The 26,641-nt window shown below is 46.9% G+C and overlaps 2 protein-coding genes across 2 annotated transcripts; both read left to right on the top strand.

Moving 5' to 3' along the window:
* Positions 1 to 6,728: 6,728 nt before the first annotated feature.
* LOC142864114 (ubiquitin carboxyl-terminal hydrolase 17-like protein 6) lies at positions 6,729 to 8,306 on the top strand. Its single transcript, XM_075997264.1, has one exon. It carries the CDS (start codon positions 6,729 to 6,731, stop codon positions 8,304 to 8,306), a length of 1,578 nt encoding a protein of 525 aa, XP_075853379.1.
* Positions 8,307 to 20,418: 12,112 nt separating this feature from the next.
* LOC142864115 (ubiquitin carboxyl-terminal hydrolase 17-like protein 6) lies at positions 20,419 to 26,115 on the top strand. The gene is made up of 2 exons (XM_075997265.1): positions 20,419 to 21,838; positions 26,036 to 26,115. Exons 1-2 carry the CDS (start codon positions 20,419 to 20,421, stop codon positions 26,113 to 26,115), a joined length of 1,500 nt encoding a protein of 499 aa, XP_075853380.1.
* The last annotated feature ends 526 nt before the right edge of the window (positions 26,116 to 26,641 follow it).

Here is a 26,641-nt window from a genome sequence, read left to right on the forward strand (position 1 = left end):
TCCACTGAGGCGCCACTTTGCATTCAAGTCCAGCTTCTCTTGGTGGAGGCAGGTCAGCCCGCACAGGGCTCAGCTTCGGCCTCTGAGTGCTCTTCTGAGGTGTCTCCAAGGGGTTTCGTCTGGGTTTCTTTGGAGGACGCTGGCAAGTCTGGGTGGGGGTCTCTGCAGGTCTCTTGCCGGGTGCCCTGATGCTGAGATGGAAGTCTTGGCCCGAGATCCATGTGGCAGGCGGTGGGCAGGGCTGTGAGATCAGAACAGGACGCTTGTGCCCTGCCTGGGGCTTGAGGACGTCTCCCAGGACAGGGGTTGTGGAGGCAGCGTGGGGAGCTCCAAGGAAGCTGCGGTCACCCCTGCTCGGGGCCAGCCTGTCAATGGCGAGAGGGTCCTGGCCGTAGCGCTTGAACGCAGGCTTCGGGGTCTCTGTGAGGAGCCCTGCCTGTCCTCTATCTGGTCCACTACTGCAGAAGGAGCTCAGTCTCTGCATTGCCATGGGAGACAGTGAGGAGAACGTGGAGCTCATGTCATCCCTGGCAGGTGGCTGGCTTCTAAGAGGAGGGTCCAGGGCAGGTCTGTTGTTGGTTGTGTAGACCGGCACGGGTCTGCTCGGAATCTGTAGGAAAAGGCAGAACACACGTTAGAAACTCCTCACCGACGACTCAACCTGAAAATCAACCACATGGGATTAGAAACGAGGATCAAAGCAACTTAGATGTCACGATGACCTAATTATGAGAAGTCATTCTAAATATGGGCAGGCTCTCCACCTTGGGTGATCGGGACAAGTACAGAATGAACGGGATCCCGGACTAGGTCCTATTCCACAGGGTGGTCTTCAAATCAGCGCCCCCTCTGGAGGACCTTGAAACACACGTTTCATCCCATGGAGTGTAACTGCCTCATGTTCTTCAGAGAGCAGTTGGGTGGGTGAGGAGGCGGGACAGGGAATTTCGGAATATTTATCCACTCAAGAGATGTGTGTTTCTGGATGTAGGATTCTGGCTTTTGCAATAATCTGGTAACAGATTTGCACGTGCCCCCACACACATAGCGTTGGGAGGCTTGGAAGTAAATTTGCTGAAACGAGGAAATGGGAAAAATGACATCTGAGAGGCACACAAACTGGAATCAGCTTGGCCCCAAAGGATTTCTAACTAACACTCGCTCGGGGGTAAGGACTAGAACTAGGACTAGACACAGCGGGGCCTGGAGGGACACGCAGCGGGGGTGCCCAGCAGGCCCAGGGAGCAGGGACCAGGGCCACACTCACCCTCAGGTAGGCACAAGGTTGCGGCACTTACTTGCAGTCCTGCTGGGGCCTCCCTTGGGGTGTCCTGGGAAACGCCTGCAGGACAGACTTCCTCTGCTGCTGCTCCTGCCTGCGGAACAAAGGGTGTGATCAACACCCGGGGATTTCCCGTCCACACATGGAGGAATCCTTTTGGGGGCAGGGTCCCAGTGACTGTTTGGGTGTGACACAGGTGTTGAAGCCCCGTGACCTGGGCTAAAGCTGCACCTTCCCTCTTGTCAGATCCCTGCCCTACTCCAGGCAGCCCTCCGGGTTTTCCCAGCAAGGACTTTCCTGAAGTCTCCACACCCTTTCTGCCGGTCATGTGCACAAGCTCAGCAGCTGCTCCGGCCTCCCCTTCCTGAATGTGCAGGAGGAGAAAGAGCTCCTGGGGCAGGAGACCTACCCGAAAGGGACCTCCTGGCCCTTTGTCCCCAGTACTGTTTTCCTTGCCTGGACGAGGCTGTGCACGAGGTGTGAGAAGGAGACACACCACCTTTTGGGGGTCCAGGGCCCAGGCAGTGGCTACACCTCCCCCATGGCTCACCTCGGTCTCTGCTCCTTCTCCCTCTCACTCTGGTCGAGTGACACTGGGTCCTGGAGATCATGGGGCTTCCGGGGTGCCAGGTTCTCCTTCCCCCTATTGGGGCCCAAGGGCTGCGGCGCCAGGGCTCCACCCCAGCGCTTCATGGGGCACCTGGTGCTTCTGGCCGTGTGTCCAAAAGCCCCACAGTCCCTGCACTTGACCTGTGGGTGAACAAGGACAGTGGTCAGCGAGCGATTCAGCAGCAGTCAGGGGCAGCCGTCCAACGGCAACGTAAGGACAGAGTTTCCATTCAGACCTGAATATTGCTTTTAGGGAGGTGAGCGGCACAAGTAGCCAATTAGGTGCTTGCACACTCGAGCCAGGACGTCATAACCAAAAGCACCCGTTAGGAAGGGCATTAGGAGTAGAGATTAAAGGTTCTAGGGGTGGGCGCCATGAACCAGATCTCAGCACCAGGACAAAATCCTGGCTGCACGGTGAACTCACTGGGAGCTGAGTTTGGTCCTCAGAGTCTCTCATAGACTCCCCTGATGGTCAGGAGGCCTGGGGCAGGGCCATCCTTGGGTAGGAATGAAAACTGGCTTATGGTGTCAGAATTTTCTACAGTCACCCCCCGACTCTGAGGTCCGTGTGTCCCCTGATCCCCAAAGATCGTCGTCTCCACTTACCCTGGGATTCTCCTCCTCGGGTCGGGGAGCCCTGGGCCCTGCGGGTGCCGTCTGCTGCTTCCTCATAGTCTGGGCTCTGCTGAGTGTGTTCTTCTCAGACTGTGGGTAGTGACCCGCCACCCGTCTCATCTCCCGGCAGCTTGAGGTTGGATGACCTCAGGGGTGGACCTTTGGATCTGCTGAGTAAAAGAAAAAAAAAAAGATCGTTAAGAGCACTATGAATTCGCATAGTGCAAAAAATTCCCGCGACACCTTCTTCCCCTTAAGGAAGCCATGTCAGCCACTTCCTCAAGTCCTTTCCTCACAAAGTGGACTCTCATTCCCTGATGTGTTCCCTTCCTCTCCTATCATTACCGATCCCCAAAATAGGGCCCTGTCTTAGACCTGACGTACTGAAACCATCAATTTAGGTTTTTACCCCAGAATCGTTGACGCTGCAGACTTTGATAAGCTCTATGACACTTTCCTCTATGAGTGAAATGAAGGACAATATTTTCCAGGAGCGACAAAAAATCGAAGCTACAGAAAATGGGATCCAGAATCGTGGGGCACAAATATTTGAAAATCTGAAATCAAACATGCTTTCCTGTTACCTTTTGAATTGTCACTATCGATGGTAAAATATTCAATTTCCTAACTCAAATTCACACGCAAATGTAATTTTCCCCTGCTCTGCTGCAAGTTTATGGTCTACAGTCTTTCAATAACTGTCCTATCTCCACAAGCCCACCCTCTATGTATTTTCTAAAACGTGCACAGTGAACTGTTTGAAGAAACGAAGGAGAACTGAAATATTCAGCCTTTACTGCTTACGGACAAATGCACCACGTTTCCAAAACCGTTTCCCTACAAAGTCGGGGGTGGGGGGGGGTGTATTTCCTTAGGAATGTGAATTTTTGTGAGATAATTGACATTTAACTCAAGTATTTTAGGTCTCTTTTCAAAGAAGTACAATCATAAAAACAGAATACCTATCTTTGACCTACAACCTGAATATCATGTATTTCTTGTACTCTACTAATTTTCTGAAGACATCAGTGCAAGTCACCAACCTGAAGTGCGGGGACCCCCTGTTGTCTGTCAGTGGGTTCTCAGAGGAGGGGAGCCTGCTGCGGGGCCAGCTCTGCGCCGGGTGTGCTGCAGCAGCCGGGACTCCTGGGCAAGGGGCACTGAGGGAGGCTTCCTGTCTGAGCCGACTTTTATACAGTTCCGTGGGTTGGCAGTTGTGGGTGTGACCTAACCTAATCAGCGTAATCCAGTTACGTTTCCATTAATGGTCCCGGGAATGGAAGCACTCCTCTTTGTCGTTTGCCCTTTTCAAGCCTATTTACAACAAATGTATTGGTATACCTGCACGGTTTTAAGAACATATGCTTTCTTTAGGAAAATTAAATTTTTGTACATACACCTCTTTCATCTTGCACTTTACATTTTTATTGAGCTGAAATGTACTTAATATTAGATGAAGCATTTTAATTGTATTTCCATTTGTGATTCCCCGAGATTCATTGCATTCACCTTGAGGTGTAACCCTAACCACCGTCCTCTGGAACTTCTCATTTTCCCAACTGAAACTCGGCAATGTTCAAACCTTAACTCCACGTTTTCCCTCTGGGAAATCCTTCTACACTACAGTTCTCCTTTCTGTCACCATGGAAGTGACTGGTCTGGAGACCTCTCCTGACATGAATCCTCAAGTATTTGCCCTTGAGTGACTGGCTGATTTTTCACCTTGCCTTGTGACTCCAAGGATTGCCCCTAAAATGCCTCTAGAGAGGCAGATGGAGCTCTGTTTTCTGCATCTTCATTTCCGTCTTCTACTTATGTGTACAGACACGGTGAACGTTGTTTTCACCTCTGCAATGTTGGTGGATAGAAGCTTCATTTCCACTCTCTCTCCTCCATTAGCAACCTGAATACAGACAACTTTATTTTCAAGGCTCAACGATGTTCCGTGACACACACAGGAAAACACACACCCAAACGCCACAGTTTTTAAATCCATTCATCCACCGTTGAATCTTTGGTTTCTTTTCACCCTTGATGTTGTGAACTTTGATAATATGAACAACGATGCACAAATATTTCTTTGAGTGTCTGCTTTTCAATCCTTTGTGTATATACATAGGAGTTCCGTTTCTAGATCATGTGATGATTATGTGTTTAACTTTGTAATGAATGGTCATGTTGTTTTGGACAGGAATTTCATCATGTTCTCTTTCTGAATACCAATGTAAGGAGATTCCATTGTTCTACCTCCTTAACAGCGCTTCCTGGTCTCCGCTTTGATTGATCGGTTGGTTGATTGATTGATTGAATCTTTAGCCACCCTCACAGTAGCAGAGCATTATCTCATTGTATTTTGATTAGTGCTTCCCTAATATATAACGATATTGATCATCCGTTTATGAATTCATTGGCCATTGTGCATCTTTTCTAGGAAAAATGCTATTTTTGTACCTTTTGCTTTTAATTTTGTTTTAAGTTGCATACAAGTTATAATATTCTGGTTACCTGGTCCTTTATCGCATATAAAATTGGCAAATAATTTCTCCCATCCTATGCGTTTTATTGTTACTCATTTCCTGGTGGCCATGATGAATAAAAGTTTTAATGTAGCTAAACCCCAATTTACTTGCTTTTTTCTTTTGTGCCTATTCTTTGGTGTTATATCCAAGAAATCCCCAGAAATTCAGTGCCGAGAACACATCCCCCATGTCATCTTCTAAACGTTTCATCGTTTACTTTGTATATTTACTTGTTCATCAATTTAAAGATACACTTTCGTATTTTCTGCCAGGTAATTTTGTTATTTTGTGTCGTATTTGTTTAGGGTCAAACTTTTAAGGTTTCCTGTGGATATCAGAGTTTCACAATCCTGTATTTTATAAAGACGACTACACTGTCTCCATAAGAGTTTGGACACCCTTGTATCAATCACTCAACCCAGTGCACCACAGACGGCAGGGGCTGTATCTGGGCTACGGATTCTGTTCCTTTGATCTCTAGGTTTGATCTTGTGCCAGCAACGCAGTGACTTAGTAATGTAGTTTGTAGTAAGATATAAAATCAGGAAGGAAGAGTCCAAATTCTGCTTATCAGCATCCTAAGGCATTTTAGTGCTTCGCACATGTAAACGCATGAAAGTATAGATAAACACACACGCACACACACAGACACACAAACGCACACAGAGGCATACACACGTCACTTCTCCCCATGTTATCCCTTCTCTTTCTGTTGGAAGAAGCCAGACAGAGGGAAACCCACCACCGTGACTCAGAGGTACTCTCAGGGTATTTCAGGACAATACTGATATCGGAATCTGCTTCCGGTGTTCAATAAATAGTAACGTGGATTAGGCCCATGGGATTCCCACCAGAATACAAGGGACCCCACTGTAATCCCCCTGAGGCCATTAATGGTTTGGATCTGATTGTTGACCTTTTACCTAGTGAGTGGGTGTGCTGGCTGTAGCGGCAGGCCTGAGCCGTGGAAGGGGTGACGAGATTTCGAAACTGCACTTTGGAGTCTGAGAAGCAGAGGCATCTTTCTGTGACTTGAGGGCTGAGTGTGGAAATTTACATTATTTTGTGGATATCGAAGTTTCAGAGCAGCCTTTTTTGAAAACACTATCCTGTCCACACTGAAAAGTGTTATTACCTTTGCACCAATCATTCACTCTATTGACCATAGAAGGAGGGCTATTTCTGGGCCTTTTGCTCTATTCCATTGGTCTCTATGTCTGATCTTACACCAGTGCCATTCTGCCTTAGGAACTGTAGCTTTGCAATGAGAAATAAAATCTCGAAGCGTGAGTCCGACTTGTTATTCAATATCTAACGTTCCCCCATTATTGTTTTCAAAGGGCTAGGACAAATATATGTCCACCACCCCACCCTTGTTAAATCCCGATTAAGGGTACTTAATCGGGATCCTGCTAGTTCAATCTGCCCCAGGTGTTGCACAAATAGTAATGGGGAGGGTGCTGGTCGGATTATCTGGGGACTGCCAGAGAACACACCCTGAGGCTTCCTAATCCGATTGAGTGCTTGGACGTGACTGGTGGATGTTGTGCCTCGGGAGTGGGTGTGGTGAGTCGGGCTAGCTATAAAAAGGCTGATGTGGAGACGGACCTGCCATTCGAAGGCGCTCTCAGAAGGGAAAGCATCGTCCTTCCTCAACTTACGGTCCCAGCGGGGGCTTCGTGATCATCGCTCCCGGAAACATGAAGGCTGCTTCAGTCCTCCAGGGAGGGGAGCCTCCTTTCAATGCCTTTGCAAAACTCAAAATTTCTCAGCCAAATTTAGCTGACGATATGGATAACCCCAGTTGTTACCGACCTAAGAACTCTTCACTGTTATCTAAGAGAGATCCCGACCTGCATTTGAAACAGGCTCCTGGGACAAAGCCATTGGCTCCCAGGGACAAACTGCTGCTGACCTGGAAGAGACCTTATGGGGTTGGTGCTGGGCTCTGCAATGTGGGAAACACGTGCTACATGAATGCTGCACTGCAGTGCCTGACGTACACACCACCCCTCGCCAACTATGTGCTGTCCCAGGAGCATTCTCTAAGCTGTCGTCGTCAGGAATGCTGCATGCTGTGCACTATGGAAGCTCATGTCACCCGGGTGCTAACCCAGCCTGGCCAGGTGATCAAGCCCTCGCTGGCACTGGCTGCTGGCTTCCACAGATACGACCAGGAAGATGCCCATGAGTTTCTCATGTGCACTGTGGATGCCATGAAGAGAGCTTGTCTATCTGGGCACGAGCCCTTAGACGGTCACTCTGAGGACACAACCCTAATCCGTCAAATATTTGGAGGCTACTGGAGGTCTCAGATCAAGTGTCTGCACTGCCATGGCATTTCAGACACCTTTGAACCTTACCTGGACATCGCCTTGGATATCGAGGCAGCTCAGAGCCTCAACCAAGCTTTGCAATGGTTGGTGAAGCCCGAGCACCTGGACGGAGAGGATGCCTATCACTGTGGTACTTGTCTAAAGAAGGTCCCTGCGTCCAAGTGTCTGACTGTGCACACTGCCTCCAAGGTCCTGATGCTTGTGTTGAAAAGGTTCTCAGATGTCACAGGCAACAAAATTGCAAAAGAAGTGCAATATCCCGAGTGCCTTGACATGCAACCATACATGTCTCAGCGGAACAGAGGACCCCTTGTTTACCTCCTGTATGCTGTGCTGGTCCATGCTGGGAGCAGCTGTCAAAGTGGACATTACTTCTGCTATGTCAAAGCTGGGAATGGCCAGTGGTACAAAATGGATGATGCTAAGGTGACCGCCTGTCACATTTCTTCTGTCCTCAGTCAACCTGCCTACCTTCTCTTTTACATCCAGAAGAGTGAATTGGGGAGAGACGGTGGGTGTGCCTCCACAGGGAAGAAACCAAGAGCCCGTGGGGCTGAAGACACGGACAAGGGAGCAACCCAACGGGAGCTCAAAAGTGACTCTGGCGTCAAGATGCCCGAGTTTGAGGAACGCTTGGAAAAGACAGCAACTACGGAGCTCTCCTTAGATCAGTGGAAGTGCCTCCTGGAACAAAACCGACCAAAGCCTGCGGTGAACTTCCGAAAAATTGAATCCACCCTGCCTTCCAATGCAGTTGTGATTCATCCACCAAAATACAAGACGGAGATGACAAAGGACAATAACTTGCTGCCCGCATCAGACAAGGAAGAAAGAGACCAGGTGTCCCTGAAAGCTAGCAAAGTCCCTTGTGTGGGTGGGAGGGCCAGGGGTAGCAAGAGGAGGAACAAGCACGGCACAAGTTCTCTGGTTGTGTTCCAGTAATATCAGTATGAGAACTGATGCATGTGCAGTGACTCACACACACACACACACACAAGTCAGTACTGGAGGAAGAAACTTGGAAATGAAGAGGTCCGGTTTGGCTACAAGCACCTGCAGCCATTGGTTCCTGGTGGCTGCATTCCAGGATGTGGCCACATATGTGAAATCTTTTCTTTGGATTTTTGAGTGTTCTGAACATTTGAAGGAACTTCCTACGTGCAGATGTTCACTGTATATGAAATTCATTGTGAATTCTGATTTTTAGGTTTTGAAGTGTAGGATTCCACTGTGAGGTTTTTAGAGTGTGTGGAATTTAATATGGAGTCTCATGATTTTCTGGTGGTGCTGTGTTAGTACTTGTTCTCACTTGTGGGTGGGTGTGAGATGTTTGCCTTTTGGTATCGTGGGATATCTGGGAATCATGTGCGACACTTTAAGTAATTGAAATAGGAGTAAGGTTTCAAGACACGTATGATGGTTTTACCGCTCCAAGCCTTCAGCTGGTAAAGATTGTTCCAAGGATTTTGGTGGGTTATCAAATTAAGTGCAATGGTGTGTTCTCTGGGTACAGTAGGCTGGAAAGTCTACATTTTTTCTAGATATGGTGCTCCTTGTGCTTCATGATCCATTATGGACTTGTCTGTATGAGGTTATTAAATTTCATTGCAAAGCTGTAGTTTTAAAATCTGTTAAATGTTAATAAAATTCATCCCAATGTGACATAGGTACTGTAGTTCCTTTTTTCCCTCGGCAGCAGAGACTCATTCTTTACCCAGGGTGGAGCGGATGCAGTCGCAAGGTCACAGTTCACTGCTACCCCCAACTCCAGGCTTCAGACATCCTCCTGGCTCAGCTGCAACCACAGGCAGGTGACACCGTGCCCGGCGAATGTTTTGTTGTTGTGCATTTGGTGTCTCCCTATGTTGCAAAGAGCTTAATTTCTAAAACACCCCAGTTCAATTTCTTGGTAGTTATAGTCATCAATGTTTAATTATGTGAGAGCAATGAAAACCTTGGTAGCACCTTATTAGAAATACAGAAATCTATGGTAAAACTCACCCCTTATGAATCAAAAACATACATATTAACAATGTATCTTACATTTTCCTGGTTAGAGCTGCAACCCATACTATTAAGTGAAGTTTCCCAAGGATGCAAAAACAAGCACCACATATACTCACCAGCAAATTGGTATTAACTGAGCAGCACCTAAGTGGACACATAGGTACTACAGTAATAGGGTATTGGTCAGGGGGGAGGGGGAGGGGGAAACATATATAATGAGTGAGATGTGCGGCATCAGGGGGATGGTCATGCTGAAGACTCAGACTTGTTGGGGGAGGGGGGGACTGGGCATTTATTGAAACCTTAAAATCTGTACCCCCATAATATGCCGGAAAAAAAAAACACATATCCTTCAATTATTAAATATAATTTTATGGAACCATAATAGACATATAATAAACTCTGTATTTTTAAAGTGTAAAAATAAAAATGTAATAATAATTTTTAAAAAACAATGTATCTGAGTGATGTTTGTGAAAATTCAAGTGTGGTAAGTGTTGGGTGCAGACTTATTCTCAATTGGGCTCACATTCAATGCAGTTGGTGAGCTTTAAATCACACTCATGCTTGTGTTCTAATCCCGAGATACCACTTCCATGTGTAGGAAAAATAAATTTTTGTGCATATACCTGTTTCATCTTGCACTTTGCATTTTTATTGAAATAAAATATAGTTAATATGAAATGCAGCATTTTAATCGTATTCACCTGAGCAGGATTCTGTGACATTCAGTGCATTCTCCTTCAGGTGTAACCCTAACCACCATCCACCTCCCAGGGACTTCTCGTTTTCCCAACTGAAACTCTATATGTATTAATCCTTAACTCCACGTTCTCCCTCTGGGAACTCCTTCCAAACTACAATTCTCCTTTGTGTCACCACGGATGTGACTGGTCTAGAGAACTCACATGGCATGAATCCTCAAGTATTTGTCCTTGGGTGACTGGCTGATGTTTCACCGTGCCTTGTGCCTCAAGGAAGTTTTTCTAAAATACCTCTAGAGAGCCAGATGGGTCTGTGTTTCTTGCATTTTCATTTCCATCTTCCACTTATTTGTACAGACACTGTGAACGTTGTTTTCACCCCTCTCATATTGGCTGACAGAAGCTTTATTACCACCAATTCTCCTCCCTTAGCAACCTTCAAAGAGGCCACTTTATCCATTGTTAAGGCCAAATGATGTTACGGGACACACATAGAAAAACACACACCCAAACACCCCATTGTTTTCATCCGTTCATCCACTGTTGAATATTTGGGTGGTTTTCACTGTGTCCTTTCTGGAATTTTGGTAGAATGAGGAAAGGTATAGAAGTTTCTCTTAGAGCGTCTGCCTTTCAGTCTTTTGTCTATGTAGCTAAGAGGGACGTTTCTGCCTTATATGATAATTATCCATTTAATTTTGTGAGGAATGGTCGTGTGGTTTTCCACAGGAGTTTCCTCATTTTCTCATTCTCCGTAGCAATGTGCAGAGATTCTCATTCAATGTATCCTTAACAATGGTTCTGAATCTCTGCTTTGACTGACTGATAGATTGAATGTCTCAAGCCTCAGAAGAGCAGAGCATTATCTCTTTGTATTTGGAGTAGTGTTTCCCTAATAAAGAAGGATTTTGAGCCTCCCTTCAAGAATTCATTGGCCATTTCATATCTTCTCTGGTGAAACGTCTACTTTTATACATTTTTGGGATTTAATTTGTTTCTAAGTCACAAACTTTTGTAATATTCTGGATACTCCTTCTTGATCAGAAATATATTTTGCAAATATTTTGTCGCCTCCTTTTGGTAGTTCCGTCATTGTTTTAGAGTGGCCTTGAAGCATAAAAGTTCTAATGTTGGCGTGGATGCAGAGAGATAGGAACACTCTCACGCTGCCGGTGGGACTGCAAACTAGTTCATTCTCTGTGGAAAGCAATATGGAGATTCCCTAAAGCGACTGGATCAACAAGTCTATCTAGCCTTTGATCCAGCAATCCCATGACTCGGCACCCTTCCAAAAGAACAAAAGTCACTCTAAGAAGAAGACACCTGCACTCGAATGTTCAGGGCAGCACAATTCACAATTGCAAAGAAGCGGAAACAACCCAAGTGCCCATCAATACATGAGTCGATTAATAAAACGTGGTATATGTGTGCCATGGAGTACTCTTCAGTTGTAGGAAACAACGGTGATGCAGCATCATTTGTTTATTCCTGGATAGAGCTGGAACCCATTCTATTAAGTGAAGTATCCCAAGAATGGAAATATAAGCATCACATGTACTCACCAGCAAATTGGTATTAAGTGATCAACACCTAAGTGGACATAAAGGAATCACATTTATCGTGTGTCGGGCAGGTGGCGGGAGAGGGGACGGTTATATACATTCATAGTGAATGCACTGCGCACCAACTGGGGGAAGGACATGCTTGAAGCTCTGACTCAAAGGAGGGGGTGGGCAAGGGTGATAGACATGACCCTAACATTTGTACCCCCACGATATGCTGGAAAAAAATAAAAAATGTTCCAATTTTGATACACCCCAATCTATTTATTTTCTTATGCCTGATTGTTGGTGTCATGTGCAAGAAATCCTTAGAAAATCCCGTGCCCTGAACATTGCCCCCATATGTTCTTCTACGTTTCATGGTTTACTTTGCACATTTAGTGTTTTCTGAATTTCAGGTTGTATTTCAGTATTTTGTGTCTAGGAATTTTATTTCTTTGGGTGTTTTTTTGTGTAAGGTCCAACTTTGGGGTTTCTTCGGATAGTCTAAGTTTCACGGCACCCTATTAGGCAAGGAATGCCCTTGTGCATAGAAAAGTTTTGACACCCTGGTGTCAGTGACTCAAACCCGTCCACCAGAGACGGCAGGGTTGTGTGTGGGTGTCTCTTCTACACCTTTGGTAGCAGCAGCCTGGGATTTTGACGTCATTTTGTCTCCAGAAGCTTGTACCCATGAGGGGAGCTCGGAGGTCACTCCTCCTGAGAGCAGAATCCCGGCAGAGACAGTTTTTCCTCACACTCTGCAGTGTCTGCTCCTGCCCTGCTGCTCCCTCCCAGTCCCCATGTCCTCCTTCCTCCCAGGACATGGGCGTTCCTCCCTGAGCAGCTATGGAATTGATTCTGGTAACATCTTGAAGTTCTCAGCACAGGGTGTACAGTAAGGAGGGTGTGGACACGGAGCAGATGCCCAGTGAAGTTTGCATTAATAGGGGCATACACATAAATTTCCACAGGCTGCCTTCCTCAGACTCCTATTTTGATCTAAGTTTACTAGGACTCGGCAAAGGAAAGTGATGTTTTGGGGGGTGGGGGCGGCGGCGACGGGGGATCCTCTGGAGAACGACGCCTATTTGTCCTGGGGTGTGAGGGTCGGGGTGGAGGGGTCGTGTGCTGGGGCTTCTTTCCCAGCTCAGGAAGCTAAGTGTGGGGATCTGGCTGACCAGAACGAACAGCACACGGGTCCTTGTCCCCAGGTAAATCCACAGGTCCCTCCCACAATCTTAGTGGCTTGGGATCGGATGGAGATGCATTTTGCCTGAGATTCTGAATTGTTAAGGAGCCATTAGACCTGCCAGCCTCCTCATCACCGTCCATAAACTTCCACCTATAGAGATAGGTTTTACGTCATTTGCACTGGGATAAAGAAAAAATAGGACACGGCCTGGTATCGAGGTGACAATTTTATTGACAGAGAAGCAAAGTGCAAAGAGACTTTCATACAGTGACATTAGAGAACTCCAATGTACAAGGTGAAGAAATATCCCAAGCCTGGGTTCCCCTGACAACTTCCAGAGTCAAAGCCTCTCCCCTGAGGACGGGACAGGGCTTCAGAGATGAAGGACCCAGGCACCACCCAGACACCGCGAAGTACACACACTTGGACCCCAAGTACACAATGTCTCACTCGGAGTCAGTGTCCTCAGAGGACGAGGAAAGCCGAAGGTCCTCATACAGGACACTCGGGGGGACCCGGGCACAGTGAGCCTCAGACTTCTCTGGGGCGTGAGGGTTCTGGGCAGGAGGACCTGGCTTCTCAGGGAGGAGGCAGGAGGGAGCTGGCAGGAGCCTGGAGCTCCACTGTCCGCTGTCCAGTCTCCTGAAGGCCATCCTGAGGGGCTGGCCTGGAGCAGGGCTGGGTGACGGGAGACGGGGCTCGGTGCAGGCCTGGACAGGGCTCAGGAGACTTCTGCCATGTGGAGGCTGCAGGTCACTGCTGGGCACCTGGCTTGCACTCTTCCCGGTCCACTGAGGCGCCACTTTGCATTCAAGTCCAGCTTCTCTTGGTGGAGGCAGGTCAGCCCGCACAGGGCTCAGCTTCGGCCTCTGAGTGCTCTTCTGAGGTGTCTCCAAGGGGTTTCGTCTGGGTTTCTTTGGAGGACGCTGGCAAGTCTGGGTGGGGGTCTCTGCAGGTCTCTTGCCGGGTGCCCTGATGCTGAGATGGAAGTCTTGGCCCGAGCTCCGTGTGGCAGGCGGTGGGCAGGGCTGTGAGATCAGAACAGGACGCTTGTGCCCTGCCTGGGGCTTGAGGACGTCTCCCAGGACAGGGGTTGTGGAGGCAGCGTGGGGAGCTCCAAGGAAGCTGCGGTCACCCCTGCTCGGGGCCAGCCTGTCAATGGCGAGAGGGTCCTGGCCGTAGCGCTTGAACGCAGGCTTCGGGGTCTCTGTGAGGAGCCCTGCCTGTCCTCTATCTGGTCCACTACTGCAGAAGGAGCTCAGTCTCTGCATTGCCATGGGAGACAGTGAGGAGAACGTGGAGCTCATGTCATCCCTGGCAGGTGGCTGGCTTCTAAGAGGAGGGTCCAGGGCAGGTCTGTTGTTGGTTGTGTAGACCGGCACGGGTCTGCTCGGAATCTGTAGGAAAAGGCAGAACACACGTTAGAAACTCCTCACCGACGACTCAACCTGAAAATCAACCACATGGGATTAGAAACGAGGATCAAAGCAACTTAGATGTCACGATGACCTAATTATGAGAAGTCATTCTAAATATGGACAGGCTCTCCACCTGGGGTGATCGGGACAAGTACAGAATGAACGGGATCCCGGACTAGGTCCTATTCCACAGGGTGGTCTTCAAATCAGCGCCCCCTCTGCAGGACCTTGAAACACACGTTTCATCCCATGGAGTGTAACTGCCTCATGTTCTTCAGAGAGCAGTTGGGTGGGTGAGGAGGCGGGACAGGGAATTTCGGAATATTTATCCACTCAAGAGATGTGTGTTTCTGGATGTAGGATTCTGGCTTTTGCAATAATCTGGTAACAGATTTGCACGTGCCCCCACACACATAGCGTTGGGAGGCTTGGAAGTAAATTTGCTGAAACGAGGAAATGGGAAAAATGACATCTGAGAGGCACACAAACTGGAATCAGCTTGGCCCCAAAGGATTTCTAACTAACACTCGCTCGGGGGTAAGGACTAGAACTAGGACTAGACACAGCGGGGCCTGGAGGGACACGCAGCGGGGGTGCCCAGCAGGCCCAGGGAGCAGGGACCAGGGCCACACTCACCCTCAGGTAGGCACAAGGTTGCGGCACTTCCTTGCAGTCCTGCTGGGGCCTCCCTTGGGGTGTCCTGGGAAACGCCTGCAGGACAGACTTCCTCTGCTGCTGCTCCTGCCTGCGGAACAAAGGGTGTGATCAACACCCGGGGATTTCCCGTCCACACATGGAGGAATCCTTTTGGGGGCAGGGTCCCAGTGACTGTTTGGGTGTGACACAGGTGTTGAAGCCCCGTGACCTGGGCTAAAGCTGCACCTTCCCTCTTGTCAGATCCCTGCCCTACTCCAGGCAGCCCTCCGGGTTTTCCCAGCAAGGACTTTCCTGAAGTCTCCACACCCTTTCTGCCGGTCATGTGCACAAGCTCAGCAGCTGCTCCGGCCTCCCCTTCCTGAATGTGCAGGAGGAGAAAGAGCTCCTGGGGCAGGAGACCTACCCGAAAGGGACCTCCTGGCCCTTTGTCCCCAGTACTGTTTTCCTTGCCTGGACGAGGCTGTGCACGAGGTGTGAGAAGGAGACACACCACCTTTTGGGGGTCCAGGGCCCAGGCAGTGGCTACACCTCCCCCATGGCTCACCTCGGTCTCTGCTCCTTCTCCCTCTCACTCTGGTCGAGTGACACTGGGTCCTGGAGATCATGGGGCTTCCGGGGTGCCAGGTTCTCCTTCCCCCTATTGGGGCCCAAGGGCTGCGGCGCCAGGGCTCCACCCCAGCGCTTCATGGGGCACCTGGTGCTTCTGGCCGTGTGTCCAAAAGCCCCACAGTCCCTGCACTTGACCTGTGGGTGAACAAGGACAGTGGTCAGCGAGCGATTCAGCAGCAGTCAGGGGCAGCCGTCCAACGGCAACGTAAGGACAGAGTTTCCATTCAGACCTGAATATTGCTTTTAGGGAGGTGAGCGGCACAAGTAGCCAATTAGGTGCTTGCACACTCGAGCCAGGACGTCATAACCAAAAGCACCCGTTAGGAAGGGCATTAGGAGTAGAGATTAAAGGTTCTAGGGGTGGGCGCCATGAACCAGATCTCAGCACCAGGACAAAATCCTGGCTGCACGGTGAACTCACTGGGAGCTGAGTTTGGTCCTCAGAGTCTCTCATAGACTCCCCTGATGGTCAGGAGGCCTGGGGCAGGGCCATCCTTGGGTAGGAATGAAAACTGGCTTATGGTGTCAGAATTTTCTACAGTCACCCCCCGACTCTGAGGTCCGTGTGTCCCCTGATCCCCAAAGATCGTCGTCTCCACTTACCCTGGGATTCTCCTCCTCGGGTCGGGGAGCCCTGGGCCCTGCGGGTGCCGTCTGCTGCTTCCTCATAGTCTGGGCTCTGCTGAGTGTGTTCTTCTCAGACTGTGGGTAGTGACCCGCCACCCGTCTCATCTCCCGGCAGCTTGAGGTTGGATGACCTCAGGGGTGGACCTTTGGATCTGCTGAGTAAAAGAAAAAAAAAAAGATCGTTAAGAGCACTATGAATTCGCATAGTGCAAAAAATTCCCGCGACACCTTCTTCCCCTTAAGGAAGCCATGTCAGCCACTTCCTCAAGTCCTTTCCTCACAAAGTGGACTCTCATTCCCTGATGTGTTCCCTTCCTCTCCTATCATTACCGATCCCCAAAATAGGGCCCTGTCTTAGACCTGACGTACTGAAACCATCAATTTAGGTTTTTACCCCAGAATCGTTGACGCTGCAGACTTTGATAAGCTCTATGACACTTTCCTCTATGAGTGAAATGAAGGACAATATTTTCCAGGAGCGACAAAAAATCGAAGCTACAGAAAATGGGATCCAGAATCGTGGGGCACAAATATTTGAAAATCTGAAATCAAACATGCTTTCCTGTTACCTTTTGAATTGTCACTATCGATGGTAAAATATTCAATTTCCTAACTCAAATTCACACGCAAATGTAATTTTCCCCTGCTCTGCTGCAAGTTTATGGTCTACAGTCTTTCAATAACTGTCCTATCTCCACAAGCCCACCCTCTATGTATTTTCTAAAACGTGCACAGTGAACTGTTTGAAGAAACGAAGGAGAACTGAAATATTCAGCCTTTACTGCTTACGGACAAATGCACCACGTTTCCAAAACCGTTTCCCTACAAAGTCGGGGGTGGGGGGGGGTGTATTTCCTTAGGAATGTGAATTTTTGTGAGATAATTGACATTTAACTCAAGTATTTTAGGTCTCTTTTCAAAGAAGTACAATCATAAAAACAGAATACCTATCTTTGACCTACAACCTGAATATCATGTATTTCTTGTACTCTACTAATTTTCTGAAGACATCAGTGCAAGTCACCAACCTGAAGTGCGGGGACCCCCTGTTGTCTGTCAGTGGGTTCTCAGAGGAGGGGAGCCTGCTGCGGGGCCAGCTCTGCGCCGGGTGTGCTGCAGCAGCCGGGACTCCTGGGCAAGGGGCACTGAGGGAGGCTTCCTGTCTGAGCCGACTTTTATACAGTTCCGTGGGTTGGCAGTTGTGGGTGTGACCTAACCTAATCAGCGTAATCCAGTTACGTTTCCATTAATGGTCCCGGGAATGGAAGCACTCCTCTTTGTCTTTTGCCCTTTTCAAGCCTATTTACAACAAATGTATTGGTATACCTGCACGGTTTTAAGAACATATGCTTTCTTTAGGAAAATTAAATTTTTGTACATACACCTCTTTCATCTTGCACTTTACATTTTTATTGAGCTGAAATGTACTTAATATTAGATGAAGCATTTTAATTGTATTTCCATTTGTGATTCCCCGAGATTCATTGCATTCACCTTGAGGTGTAACCCTAACCACCGTCCTCTGGAACTTCTCATTTTCCCAACTGAAACTCGGCAATGTTCAAACCTTAACTCCACGTTTTCCCTCTGGGAAATCCTTCTACACTACAGTTCTCCTTTCTGTCACCATGGAAGTGACTGGTCTGGAGACCTCTCCTGACATGAATCCTCAAGTATTTGCCCTTGAGTGACTGGCTGATTTTTCACCTTGCCTTGTGACTCCAAGGATTGCCCCTAAAATGCCTCTAGAGAGGCAGATGGAGCTCTGTTTTCTGCATCTTCATTTCCGTCTTCTACTTATGTGTACAGACACGGTGAACGTTGTTTTCACCTCTGCAATGTTGGTGGATAGAAGCTTCATTTCCACTCTCTCTCCTCCATTAGCAACCTGAATACAGACAACTTTATTTTCAAGGCTCAACGATGTTCCGTGACACACACAGGAAAACACACACCCAAACGCCACAGTTTTTAAATCCATTCATCCACCGTTGAATCTTTGGTTTCTTTTCACCCTTGATGTTGTGAACTTTGATAATATGAACAACGATGCACAAATATTTCTTTGAGTGTCTGCTTTTCAATCCTTTGTGTATATACATAGGAGTTCCGTTTCTAGATCATGTGATGATTATGTGTTTAACTTTGTAATGAATGGTCATGTTGTTTTGGACAGGAATTTCATCATGTTCTCTTTCTGAATACCAATGTAAGGAGATTCCATTGTTCTACCTCCTTAACAGCGCTTCCTGGTCTCCGCTTTGATTGATCGGTTGGTTGATTGATTGATTGAATCTTTAGCCACCCTCACAGTAGCAGAGCATTATCTCATTGTATTTTGATTAGTGCTTCCCTAATATATAACGATATTGATCATCCGTTTATGAATTCATTGGCCATTGTGCATCTTTTCTAGGAAAAATGCTATTTTTGTACCTTTTGCTTTTAATTTTGTTTTAAGTTGCATACAAGTTATAATATTCTGGTTACCTGGTCCTTTATCGCATATAAAATTGGCAAATAATTTCTCCCATCCTATGCGTTTTATTGTTACTCATTTCCTGGTGGCCATGATGAATAAAAGTTTTAATGTAGCTAAACCCCAATTTACTTGCTTTTTTCTTTTGTGCCTATTCTTTGGTGTTATATCCAAGAAATCCCCAGAAATTCAGTGCCGAGAACACATCCCCCATGTCATCTTCTAAACGTTTCATCGTTTACTTTGTATATTTACTTGTTCATCAATTTAAAGATACACTTTCGTATTTTCTGCCAGGTAATTTTGTTATTTTGTGTCGTATTTGTTTAGGGTCAAACTTTTAAGGTTTCCTGTGGATATCAGAGTTTCACAATCCTGTATTTTATAAAGACGACTACACTGTCTCCATAAGAGTTTGGACACCCTTGTATCAATCACTCAACCCAGTGCACCACAGACGGCAGGGGCTGTATCTGGGCTACGGATTCTGTTCCTTTGATCTCTAGGTTTGATCTTGTGCCAGCAACGCAGTGACTTAGTAATGTAGTTTGTAGTAAGATATAAAATCAGGAAGGAAGAGTCCAAATTCTGCTTATCAGCATCCTAAGGCATTTTAGTGCTTCGCACATGTAAACGCATGAAAGTATAGATAAACACACACGCACACACACAGACACACAAACGCACACAGAGGCATACACACGTCACTTCTTCCCATGTTATCCCTTCTCTTTCTGTTGGAAGAAGCCAGACAGAGGGAAACCCACCACCGTGACTCAGAGGTACTCTCAGGGTATTTCAGGACAATACTGATATCGGAATCTGCTTCCGGTGTTCAATAAATAGTAACGTGGATTAGGCCCATGGGATTCCCACCAGAATACAAGGGACCCCACTGTAATCCCCCTGAGGCCATTAATGGTTTGGATCTGATTGTTGACCTTTTACCTAGTGAGTGGGTGTGCTGGCTGTAGCGGCAGGCCTGAGCCGTGGAAGGGGTGACGAGATTTCGAAACTGCACTTTGGAGTCTGAGAAGCAGAGGCATCTTTCTGTGACTTGAGGGCTGAGTGTGGAAATTTACATTATTTTGTGGATATCGAAGTTTCAGAGCAGCCTTTTTTGAAAACACTATCCTGTCCACACTGAAAAGTGTTATTACCTTTGCACCAATCATTCACTCTATTGACCATAGAAGGAGGGCTATTTCTGGGCCTTTTGCTCTATTCCATTGGTCTCTATGTCTGATCTTACACCAGTGCCATTCTGCCTTAGGAACTGTAGCTTTGCAATGAGAAATAAAATCTCGAAGCGTGAGTCCAACTTGTTATTCAATATCTAACGTTCCCCCATTATTGTTTTCAAAGGGCTAGGACAAATATATGTCCACCACCCCACCCTTGTTAAATCCCGATTAAGGGTACTTAATCGGGATCCTGCTAGTTCAATCTGCCCCAGGTGTTGCACAAATAGTAATGGGGAGGGTGCTGGTCGGATTATCTGGGGACTGCCAGAGAACACACCCTGAGGCTTCCTAATCCGATTGAGTGCTTGGACGTGACTGGTGGATGTTGTGCCTCAGGAGTGGGTGTGGTGAGTCGGGCTAGCTATAAAAAGGCTGATGTGGAGACGGATCTGCCATTTGAAGGCGCTCTCAGAAGGGAAAGCATCGTCCTTCCTCAACTTACGGTCCCAGCGGGGGAGCTTCGTGATCATTGCTCCTGGAAACATGAAGGCTGCTTCAGTCCTCCAGGGAGGGGAGCCTCCTTTCAATGCCTTTGCAAAACTCAAAATTTCTCAGCCAAATTTAGCTGACGATATGGATAACCCCAGTTGTTACCGACCTAAGAACTCTTCACTGTTATCTAAGAGAGATCCCGACCTGCGTTTGAAACAGGCTCCTGGGACAAAGCCATTGGCTCCCAGGGACAAACTGCTGCTGACCTGGAAGAGACCTTATGGGGTTGGTGCTGGGCTCTGCAATGTGGGAAACACGTGCTACATGAATGCTGCACTGCAGTGCCTGACGTACACACCACCCCTCGCCAACTATGTGCTGTCCCAGGAGCATTCTCTAAGCTGTCGTCGTCAGGAATGCTGCATGCTGTGCACTATGGAAGCTCATGTCACCCGGGTGCTAACCCAGCCTGGCCAGGTGATCAAGCCCTCGCTGGCACTGGCTGCTGGCTTCCACAGATATAACCAGGAAGATGCCCATGAGTTTCTCATGTGCACTGTGGATGCCATGAAGAAAGCTTGTCTGTCTGGGTACGAGCCCTTAGACGGTCACTCTGAGGACACAACCCTAATCCGTCAAATATTTGGAGGCTACTGGAGGTCTCAGATCAAGTGTCTGCACTGCCATGGCATTTCAGACACCTTTGAACCTTACCTGGACATCGCCTTGGATATCGAGGCAGCTCAGAGCCTCAACCAAGCTTTGCGATGGTTGGTGAAGCCCGAGCACCTGGACGGAGAGGATGCCTATCACTGTGGTACTTGTCTAAAGAAGGTCCCTGCGTCCAAGTGTCTGACTGTGCACACTGCCTCCAAGGTCCTGATGCTTGTGTTGAAAAGGTTCTCAGATGTCACAGGCAACAAAATTGCAAAAGAAGTGCAATATCCCGAGTGCCTTGACATGCAACCATACATGTCTCAGCGGAACAGAGGACCCCTTGTTTACCTCCTGTATGCTGTGCTGGTCCATGCTGGGAGCAGCTGTCAAAGTGGACATTACTTCTGCTATGTCAAAGCTGGGAATGGCCAGTGGTACAAAATGGATGATGCTAAGGTGACCGCCTGTCACATTTCTTCTGTCCTCAGTCAACCTGCCTACCTTCTCTTTTACATCCAGAAGAGTGAATTGGGGAGAGACGGTGGGTGTGCCTCCAGAGGGAAGAAACCAAGAGCCCGTGGGGCTGAAGACACGGACAAGGGAGCAACCCAACGGGAGCTCAAAAGTGACTCTGGCGTCAAGATTCCCGAGTTTGAGGAACGCTTGGAAAAGACAGCAACTACGGAGCTCTCCTTAGATCAGTGGAAGTGCCTCCTGGAACAAAACCGACCAAAGCCTGCGGTGAACTTCCGAAAAATTGAATCCACCCTGCCTTCCAATGCAGTTGTGATTCATCCACCAAAATACAAGACGGAGATGACAAAGGACAATAACTTGCTGCCCACATCAGACAAGGAAGAAAGAGACCAGGTGTCCCTGAAAGCTAGCAAAGTCCCTTGTGTGGGTGGGAGGGCCAGGGGTAGCAAGAGGAGGAACAAGCACGGCAGAAGTTCTCTGGTTGTGTTCCAGTAATATCAGTATGAGAACTGATGCATGTGCAGTGACGCACACACACACACACACACACAAGTCAGTACTGGAAGAAGAAACTTGGAAATGAAGAGGTCCGGTTTGGCTACAAGCACCTGCAGCCATTGGTTCCTGGTGGCTGCATTCCAGGATGTGGCCACATATGTGAAATATTTTCTTTGGATTTTTGAGTGTTCTGAACATTTGAAGGAACTTTCTACGTGCAGATGTTCACTGTATATGAAATTCATTGTGAATTCTGATTTTTAGGTTTTGAAGTGTAGGATTCCACTGTGAGGTTTTTAGAGTGTGTGGAATTTAATATGGAGTCTCATGATTTTCTGGTGGTGCCGTGTTAGTACTTGTTCTCACTTGTGGGTGGGTGTGAGATGTTTGCCTTTTGGTATCGTGGGATATCTGGGAATCATGTGCGACACTTTAAGTAATTGAAATAGGAGTAAGGTTTCAAGACACGTATGATGGTTTTACCGCTCCAAGCCTTCAGCTGGTAAAGATTGTTCCATGGATTTTGGTGGGTTATCAAATTAAGTGCAATGGTGTGTTCTCTGGATACAGTAGGCGGGAAAGTCTACATTTTTTCTAGATATGGTGCTCCTTGTGCTTCATGATCCAATATGGACTTGTCTGTATGAGGTTATTAAATTTCATTGCAAAGCTGTAGTTTTAAAATCTGTTAAATGTTAATAAAATTCATCCCAATGTGACATAGGTACTGTAGTTCCTTTTTTCCGTCAGCAGCAGAGACTCATTCTTTACCCAGGGTGGAGCGAATGCTGTCGCAAGGTCACAGTTCACTGCTACCCCCAACTCCAGGCTTCAGACATCCTCCTGGCTCAGCTGCAACCACAGGCAGGTGACACCGTGCCTGGCGAATGTTTTGTTGTTGTGCATTTGGTGTCTCCCTATGTTGCAAAGAGCTTAATTTCTAAAACACCCCAGTTCAATTTCTTGGTAGTTATAGTCATCAATGTTTAATTATGTGAGAGCAATGAAAACCTTGGTAGCACCTTATTAGAAATACAGAAATCTATGGTAAAACTCACCCCTTATGAATCAAAAACATACACATTAACAATGTATCTTACATTTTCCTGGTTAGAGCTGCAACCCATACTATTAAGTGAAGTTTCCCAAGAATGCAAAAACAAGCACCACATATACTCACCAGCAAATTGGTATGAACTGAGCAGCACCTAAGTGGACACATAGGTACTACAGTAATAGGGTATTGGTCAGGTGGGAGGGGGAGGGGGAAACATATATAATGAGTGAGATGTGCGGCATCAGGGGGATGGTCATGCTGAAGACTCAGACTTGTTGGGGGAGGGGGGGACTGGGCATTTATTGAAACCTTAAAATCTGTACCCCCATAATATGCCGAAAAAAAAAACACATATCCTTCAATTATTAAATATAATTTTATGGAACCATAATAGACATATAATAAACTCTGTATTTTTAAAGTGTAAAAATAAAAATGTAATAATAATTTTTAAAAAACAATGTATCTGAGTGATGTTTGTGAAAATTCAAGTGTGGTAAGTGTTGGGTGCAGACTTATTCTCAATTGGGCTCACATTCAATGCAGTTGGTGAGCTTTAAATCACACTCATGCTTGTGTTCTAATCCCGAGATACCACTTCCATGTGTAGGAAAAATAAATTTTTTGCATATACCTGTTTCATCTTGCACTTTGCATTTTTATTGAAATAAAATATAGTTAATATGAAATGCAGCATTTTAATCGTATTCACCTGAGCAGGATTCTGTGACATTCAGTGCATTCTCCTTCAGGTGTAACCCTAACCACCATCCACCTCCCAGGGACTTCTCATTTTCCCAACTGAAACTCTATATGTATTAATCCTTAACTCCACGTTCTCCCTCTGGGAACTCCTTCCAAACTACAATTCTCCTTTGTGTCACCACGGATGTGACTGGTCTAGAGAACTCACATGGCATGAATCCTCAAGTATTTGTCCTTGGGTGACTGGCTGATATTTCACCGTGCCTTGTGCCTCAAGGAAGTTTTTCTGAAATACCTCTAGAGAGCCAGATGGGTCTGTGTTTCTTGCATTTTCATTTCCATCTTCCACTTATTTGTACAGACACTGTGAACGTTGTTTTCACCCCTCTCATATTGGCTGACAGAAGCTTTATTACCACCAATTCTCCTCCCTTAGCAACCTTCAAAGAGGCCACTTTATCTATTGTTAAGGCCAAATGATGTTACGGGACACACATAGAAAAACACACACCCAAACACCCCATTGGTTTCATCCGTTCATCCACTGTTGAATATTTGGGTGGTTTTCACTGTGTCCTTTCTGGAATTTTGGTAGAATGAGGAAAGGTATAGAAGTTTCTCTTAGAGCGTCTGCCTTTCAGTCTTTTGTCTATGTAGCTAAGAGGGACGTTTCTGCCTTATATGATAATTATCCATTTAATTTTGTGAGGAATGGTCGTGTGGTTTTCCACAGGAGTTTCCTCATTTTCTCATTCTCCGTAGCAATGTGCAGAGATTCTCATTCAATATATCCTTAACAATGGTTCTGAATCTCTGCTTTGACTGACTGATAGATTGAATGTCTCAAGCCTCAGAAGAGCAGAGCATTATCTCTTTGTATTTGGAGTAGTGTTTCCCTAATAAAGAAGGATTTTGAGCCTCCCTTCAAGAATTCATTGGCCATTTCATATCTTCTCTGGTGAAACGTCTACTTTTATACATTTTTGGGATTTAATTTGTTTCTAAGTCACAAACTTTTGTAATATTCTGGATACTCCTTCTTGATCAGAAATATATTTTGCAAATATTTTGTCGCCTCCTTTTGGTAGTTCCGTCATTGTTTTACAGTGGCCTTGAAGCATAAAAGTTCTAATGTTGGCGTGGATGCAGAGAGATAGGAACACTCTCACGCTGCCGGTGGGACTGCAAACTAGTTCATTCTCTGTGGAAAGCAATATGGAGATTCCCTAAAGCGACTGGATCAACAAGTCTATCTAGCCTTTGATCCAGCAATCCCATGACTCAGCACCCTTCCAAAAGAACAAAAGTCACTCTAAGAAGAAGACACCTGCACTCGAATGTTCAGGGCAGCACAATTCACAATTGCAAAGAGCGGAAACAACCCAAGTGCCCATCAATACATGAGTCGATTAATAAAACGTGGTATATGTGTGCCATGGAGTACTCTTCAGTTGCAGGAAACAACGGTGATGCAGCATCATTTGTTTATTCCTGGATAGAGCTGGAACCCATTCTATTAAGTGAAGTATCCCAAGAATGGAAATATAAGCATCACATGTACTCACCAGCAAATTGGTATTAAGTGATCAACACCTAAGTGGACATAAAGGAATAACATTTATCGTGTGTGGGGCAGGTGGCGGGAGAGGGGACGGTTATATACATTCATAGTGAATGCACTGCGCACCAACTGGGGGAAGGACATGCTTGAAGCTCTGACTCAAAGGAGGGTGTGGGCAAGGGTGATAGACATGACCCTAACATTTGTACCCCCACAATATGCTGGAGAAAAATAAAATGTTCCAATTTTGATACACCCCAATCTATTTATTTTCTTATGCCTGATTGTTGGTGTCATGTGCAAGAAATCCTTAGAAAATCCCGTGCCCTGAACATTGCCCCCATATGTTCTTCTACGTTTCATGGTTTACTTTGTACATTTAGTGTTTTCTGAATTTCAGGTTGTATTTCAGTATTTTGTGTCTAGGAATTTTATTTCTTTGGGTGTTTTTTTGTGTAAGGTCCAACTTTGGGGTTTCTTCGGATAGTCTAAGTTTCACGGCACCCTATTAGGCAAGGAATGCCCTTGTGCATAGAAAAGTTTTGACACCCTGGTGTCAGTGACTCAAACCCGTCCACCAGAGACGGCAGGGCTGTGTGTGGGTGTCTCTTCTACACCTTTGGTAGCAGCAGCCTGGGATTTTGACGTCATTTTGTCTCCAGAAGCTTGTACCCATGAGGGGAGCTCGGAGGTCACTCCTCCTGAGAGCAGAATCCCGGCAGAGACAGTTTTTCCTCACACTCTGCAGTGTCTGCTCCTGCCCTGCTGCTCCCCCCCAGTCCCCATGTCCTCCTTCCTCCCAGGACATGGGCGTTCCTCCCTGAGCAGCTATGGAATTGATTCTGGTAACATCTTGAAGTTCTCAGCACAGGGTGTGCAGTAAGGAGGGTGTGGACACGGAGCAGATGCCCAGTGAAGTTTGCATCAATAGGGGCATACACATAAATTTCCATAGGCTGCCTTCCTCAGACTCCTACTTTTATCTAAGTTTACTAGGACTCGGCAAAGGAAAGTGATGTTTTGGGGGGTGGGGGCGGCGGCTTTGGGGGATTATCTGGAGAACGACGCCTATTTGTCCTGGGGTGTGAGGGTCGGGGTGGAGGGGTCGTGTGCTGGGGTTTCTTTCCCAGCTCAGGAAGCTAAGTGTGGGGATCTGGCTGACCAGAACGAGCAGCGCACGGGTCCTTGTCCCCAGGTAAATCCACAGGTCCCTCCCACAATCTTAGTGGCTTGGGATCGGATGGAGATGAATTTTGCCTGAGATTCTGAATTGTTAAGGAGCCATTAGACCTGCCAGCCTCCTCATCACCTTCCATAAACTTCCACCTATAGAGATAGGTTTTACGTAATTTGCACTGGGATAAAGAAAAAATAGGACACGGCCTGGTATCGAGGTGACAATTTTATTG

Source organism: Microcebus murinus, chromosome 24, assembly GCF_040939455.1.
Source record: "Microcebus murinus isolate Inina chromosome 24, M.murinus_Inina_mat1.0, whole genome shotgun sequence".
Lineage (NCBI taxonomy): Eukaryota > Metazoa > Chordata > Mammalia > Primates > Cheirogaleidae > Microcebus > Microcebus murinus.